Source organism: Chlamydotis macqueenii, chromosome 8 (assembly GCF_036417535.1).
Source record: "Chlamydotis macqueenii isolate bChlMac1 chromosome 8, bChlMac1.mat, whole genome shotgun sequence".
NCBI classification, from domain to species: Eukaryota; Metazoa; Chordata; class Aves; order Otidiformes; family Otididae; genus Chlamydotis; species Chlamydotis macqueenii.
The window spans coordinates 2,467,188-2,472,825 of NC_141563.1; the positions used below are offsets into that span (position 1 = coordinate 2,467,188).

The following is a 5,638-nucleotide window of genomic DNA, read 5'->3' on the forward strand; positions in this document are numbered from 1 at the left end:
TCAACAGCTTGTTCGTTGTTGTCCATGGTTGATGAAAAATAAATATGAGACTCTACAGAACAGTGTCCAAGTTCTCAGAACGAAGTCTTCTTACACATTTGTTACTACGATGTCTCTTCTGCACATGATTCAAGTTCTTCCTGATACCGTCATTCAGGGTTTGATGCAGTTGCCCACAGAGAGGTGGCCACTGCCTCCAGGACACCCAGGGGCACCTGAAGCCCCCACATGGGACTGGGAAATGTGACCCAGGGCTGATGGGAGCATTTCTGGAGCAGGAGATGGTGGACAGGCAGGGTAGGCCAAAGCATCTCAGTTGAGACAACTCATTTCTCTCCCTTGAGGAGAAGGGAAACTCGGGACAATTGCATCCAAGCTGTCCAGTGTTGGAGGAGAATGAGAAATGAGTGGGTCTCGATGCTGCAGAGCCTGCCTGAAGACATTTCTATAGCCCAGATCTGCTGCGATTAGCACAGGCTGTTCAAAAAAGAGCTTTCCACTGACTTTGTCCCTTTGCTTCCCTCTGTGAATTGAGGGAGCTCATGGCTTCAGAGCGTGATATGCTGTTAGCAAATATGGACAAACAGTGTCCAGGGCAGGGAGTGCTTTGGGGGCTCCTGGGCTCTGTGCTTGACACAAAATGTATTTTCCTTTGGTCTAAGGCCATGCACTGTGGAAAGCAAACTTCAGAGGAGGTAAGGTGGGCTTAATATACAGCAGAGGAGTGCATTTTTTTTTTTCAAATTGAACTAGAAATTCATTTAGTTTTGTTTTTTTTTATAATTAAGAAACATCATTCTGTATCCAGGTGCACGTCATTCCCCAAGTAAAACAAGTGGAAACTGGTGTCAATGGGCGAAATCAGGCAGCTACAGGCTGGAGTGGAGAAAGCTCTGATCTGAACAGAGGTGCTGCCAGTCCCAGGTGGCTGAGGAGAGATATGTGAGGTTGTACATGGGGATGAAGACTGCCCATAGAGTGTCTGACATACAGGGTCTTGACTTGCCTACATATTCCGATTCAATCAGGACTCAAGATCAGTATCAACAGGAGTTTGCTGATGGCACGTAATGCATAAGCAGAAAAAATGGCATGGTGCATAAAGAATAAATAGTTTCTTACTGACAGTTATCACTGAGAACTTTGTACTTTGACTACACTCCTGTAGCCTCTCAAATTAGCCACCTAAGAACGGAGGAATTGAATTATGCCCAGAGACTTGGCTTGTTAGGGCATTTTGCATGTTAATGAGCCCTCTGGTGCCAAGTTCCTGAACTGCAGGCACTGAAAGTGGATTCAAGTGGCCTCTAGAGCAGTCAAAGTCAGCAGCAAACCACGTTTCTGGGGATGTCAGTGGGCTCCACTGAGGGCCATCACTGAAGGGCCCATGAAGGAATGAGAGATAAGGTTCCTGTCCCTGCGTGCTGGTGAAGTAGGAAGTCAGAGGCACTGCTTACAGGTTGAAAATCCAGTGTTAAGGCGACTGTGAAAGCCCTTGACGTGTTCCATTGAGCAGGATGATCTTGTAGTGACCCCATACCCTGGGCAGGGGCATCCTTTTCCTCATGGGATGCTGACGGCCATTCATGGGAGCACTGAGAAGTGAAGGTGTGTGATGCTGAGTGCAGGAGAGCGGTAGGACACCTCCCAGCTGCTATAGAGAGTGGGGAATGGGAAAAAAGCCTTGTGGCTTTAAGGAACTCATGTTTTCTCAGGGGCCTGATTGGAAGAGACAGCAGCCAGAGTAGAAAGGAAAATTATTTCAGTTCTGTTGGGGGGTTGCAGACTCAACAAAGAGACCATCTCCACCCCTGCTTCCCCACCTCACTCTGACCCCTTGCTGTCCCAAGTTTGACTGAACTCACAATGGCTGTGAGTTCCCCATCACCCGTGCAGCTTCTTCCAAAGCCCCGCTAATGCTCCTCAGGTACTAAAGATGCCAACCCCTGACTCCCTTCACTCCTCTTTTTAGCTCCGTGTCCCAGCCCTGAACCGCGCATCTTCCTTCTTCTGCTGCCTCAACATCAAAACTGAACATATTTCATTTGAGCATGACACACTCCCACCCCTCACCATTTCACATCTTCTTCCTCTCTTTTATACACACACTGCCACACACCCCCACTGCATCCCTGCACTCCCATGTGTCTCACAATCTTTCCTCTTCCCCCGCCGTGATGGGAACTCAGCCCAGGATGTTTGTGCTTCTTCCATGCTCATGGATGTTTCCTGAGGCCCATCCAAGCATGGAGAGTGAAGGAAGAAAAAAGAGGTGTCTCAGGGCTGAAGGCCACCCATGGCATGAAGAGACAGAGGACAGTGTCTCCGTGTGTCCCTTGTGCCTGTCTCCCAGACATCCTTCTTGTCCACTGCCAACAAGTTGTTCTGTGCCAGCCCCTCTCCCAGGAAAAGACTCCTGGCCCAGGGGCTCCTCAGGCTGCTGCGGCTCCCCAGCAATAGAGAAAGCTGCCCCAAGCTGGTGCATTCACAAATAGGTTTCTCTTGGTCATTGACCCCCTCCTGGAAGCACAGAGTTGCTCCTTTGCTCTTCCTCAGGGGTGTCCTTGCCCCCAGAGAGCCGTTCTCCAGGGCAATGTGTCCATGCTGACCTGACTTGCTGCCCCTGTCCCCTCCCTGTGCTCTCCACATGGCCCTTACCTGGAGGCCCTGCTCTGCATAGTGAGGGGCTGTGGTGAGAAAGCCGTGGGCTGACAGTCCCAGGCAGATCCCTGTGTGGAATGTCGATCGTTCACCATCTCCAAGGGAACCAGACACCCACATGTTAAGGCTCAGCCTGGCCCATTCTCAAACACCTTGACCCAACCCTCCTCCCCTCATCCCATGGGGAACCCCAGCAGAGCAGCTCGGCACTGTGGGGGCAATTCCTTCAGCCTGAACTCAAATTTGGAAGAAGAGTCCAACCTCCAGACACTGAGAATGCAGAAATTTCCTTGTGTCAGACACACGTGAACAGACCTCTGTGTCAGACAGGCTGGGTCCATGCCTCTGGTGAAGTGGAGTGCATGCAGGCATGGACAAACATGCTTAGCATAGATAAAATACCCAAAGCGAATACCACTGAGGTGAATTTGCAACCACTTCTGTAGAGACATGGGCAGCTCAATGCTTCTGAGAAAGAGCTGATTGAATCAGCTTCTGCACTGTGTCTTTTAGCTCCTGGTTCCTCATGCTGTAGATGAGCGGGTTCACTGCTGGAGGCACCACTGAGTACAGAGATGACACCACCATATCCAGCAATGGGGAGGAGATGGAGAGGGGCTTGAGGTATGAAAACGTGGTAGTGCTGATAAACAGGGAGACCACAGCCAGGTGAGGGAGGCACGTGGAAAAGGCTTTGTGCCGTCCCTGCTCAGAGGGGATCCTCAGCACAGCCCTGAAGATCTGCACATAGGACACCACAATGAAAACAAAACAGACAAATGCTACTGAGAGACTAACTACAAGAAGCCAAACTTCCCTGAGGTAGGAGTCTGAGCAGGAGAGCTTGAGGATCTGGGGGACATCACAGAAGAATTGGTCCACAGCATTGCCCTGGCAGTGTGGCAGTGAAAATGTATTGGCAGTGTGCAGCAGAGCATGGAGAAACCCACTGCCCCAGGCAGCTGCTGCCATGTGGACACAAGCTCTGCTGCCCAGGAGGGTCCCGTAGTGCAGGGGTTTGCAGATGGCAATGTACCGGTCATAGGCCATGATGGTGAGAAGCCAGTACTCTGCTGACATCAAAAAGAAGAAGAACAAGACCTGTGCAGCACATCCTGAGTAGGAGATGGCCCTGGTTTTCCACAGGGAATTGGCCATGGATTTTGGAACAATAATGGAGATGCAGCCCAGGTCAAGTAGGGAGAGGTTGAGGAGGAAGAAGTACATGGGGGTGTGGAGGCGGTGGTCGCAGGCTATGGCAGTGATGATGAGGCTGTTGCCCAGGAGGGCAGCCAGGTAGATGCCCAGGAAGAGCCAGAAGTGCAAGAGCTGCAGCTCCCGTGTGTCTGCGAATGCCAGGAGGAGGAACTCAGTGATGGAGCTGCTGTTGGACATTTCCTTCCTCTGGGCATGGGAACCCCTGTAAGGAGGAAAAGTCATTGCAAACTCAGAGAGACTTTTCTGAGCCAAACTAAAGAAATTTTGTACAGACTCTTCCCTTCCTAAAAACTCTGTCCCTTTTTAATTTTTTTGCAGTTTTAAAGACTTTCCTTCATCACTGTTGCTGAAGGTCTGGTTTGGTGCTGGCTGAATGTGCTATGAGGATTTGGGCCTCTGCCCGCTGGCTGCCCAGTTGTCCGCCCTGCTCTGCAGCAGTGAGTTCATGGGAATGGTGGAAGGAGAGGCCAGCTCTGGTGTTCGACTTTGCCAGATGAAATCACCCCTAATGCAGAAGGGCTTGTCAGCATCTGCATTTCCTCTTCTCAGAAATTAAGATGGTAGGAAAAGCAGATGGAAACTCAAAAATTGAAAAAAATCCCTCTTTTTTTTTTTTTTTTTTGGAGGAGTGTTTTAGCATGTGAGTAAGTCTCAGCATTTCTTCTGCACTCAGGGAGAACAGAGTGAATCCTGCATATGAAGAGGATTGCCTCTGGCTTAGAGCAGAGTGAAGGGAGCTGCTCTGTCCATCAGTCACACGTGATCTGGGCTTGCAGCATTCTGAGATTAAGGGCGAGTTCACTGCTATGTTTTTGTGAGATGCCAGCAGACACTGCTGAGAGCACAGGGATCCAATGCAGACCACTAAATATCTCACCCTTACTCAAGGTCTCAGCACCTCACTTCTAGCCCAGCTCAACAGCATTTCTTTGGTCATAGCATCTCTGTGCTTATCCATGGGAATTTCAGATAAGACAAAGATGGTAAGAGACAGTTTGGCAGGCTTGGGGGAAACTCACAGCATAGAAGGACATCTAAAAATTTATGTAAGTGTTTTCACAATGGAAGCGTGGCCAGCAGGTCGAGGGAGGTGATTCTCCCCCTCTACTCTGCCCTGGTGAGACCCCATCTGGAGTATTGTGTCCAGTTCTGGAGCCCCCAGCACAAGAAGGACATGGACCAGTTGGAGAAGGTCCAGAGGAGGGCCACGAAGATGATAAAAGGGCTGGAGCACCTCTCATATGAGGACAGGCTGAGAGAGTTGGGGCTGTTCAGCCTGGAGAAGAGGAGGCTCCGGGGAGACCTGATAGCGGTCTTCCAGTACCTCAAGGGGGCCTACAAGAAAGATGGGGATAGGCTGTTTAGTAGGGCCTGTTGCGACAGGACGAGAGGTAATGATTTTAAAATAGAGGGGGGTAGATTTAGGTTAGAAATTAGGAAAAAAATTTTTACAATGCGAGTTATAGAACACTGGAACAGGTTGCCCAGAAAGGTGGTGGAGGCCCCATCTCTGGAAGCGTTCAAGGCCAGGCTGGATGAGGCTCTAAGCAACCTGACCTAGTTGGGGATGTCCCTGCTCCTTGCAGGGGGCTTGGACTAGATGACCTTTGAAGGTCCCTTCCAACCCTAACCATTCTATGATTCTATGATTCATTCTATGATTCTATCTCACTGAGGGAAAAGCAGCTCCTGCCCCAGCCCCACAGCCTGCAGTGCCCACAGCCCCACAGGTGAAAGCTGGGACACTTGTTCCCATGGA

At 50.3% G+C, this 5,638-nt stretch overlaps 1 protein-coding gene across 1 annotated transcript; it reads right to left on the reverse strand.

The window, feature by feature from the left end:
- Positions 1–3,120: 3,120 nt before the first annotated feature.
- LOC147599839 (olfactory receptor 14A16-like) lies at positions 3,121–4,056 on the reverse strand. Its single transcript, XM_086753664.1, has one exon. The coding sequence runs from the start codon at positions 4,054–4,056 to the stop codon at positions 3,121–3,123; it is 936 nt and encodes a 311-aa protein (XP_086609790.1).
- Between the last annotated feature and the right edge of the window lie 1,582 nt (positions 4,057–5,638).

Bases quoted from the DNA above. Each gene is read 5' to 3' on its own strand.
- LOC147599839 (XM_086753664.1), bottom strand. From the start codon at position 4,056: ATGTCCAACAGCAGCTCCATCACTGAGTTCCTCCTCCTGGCATTCGCA.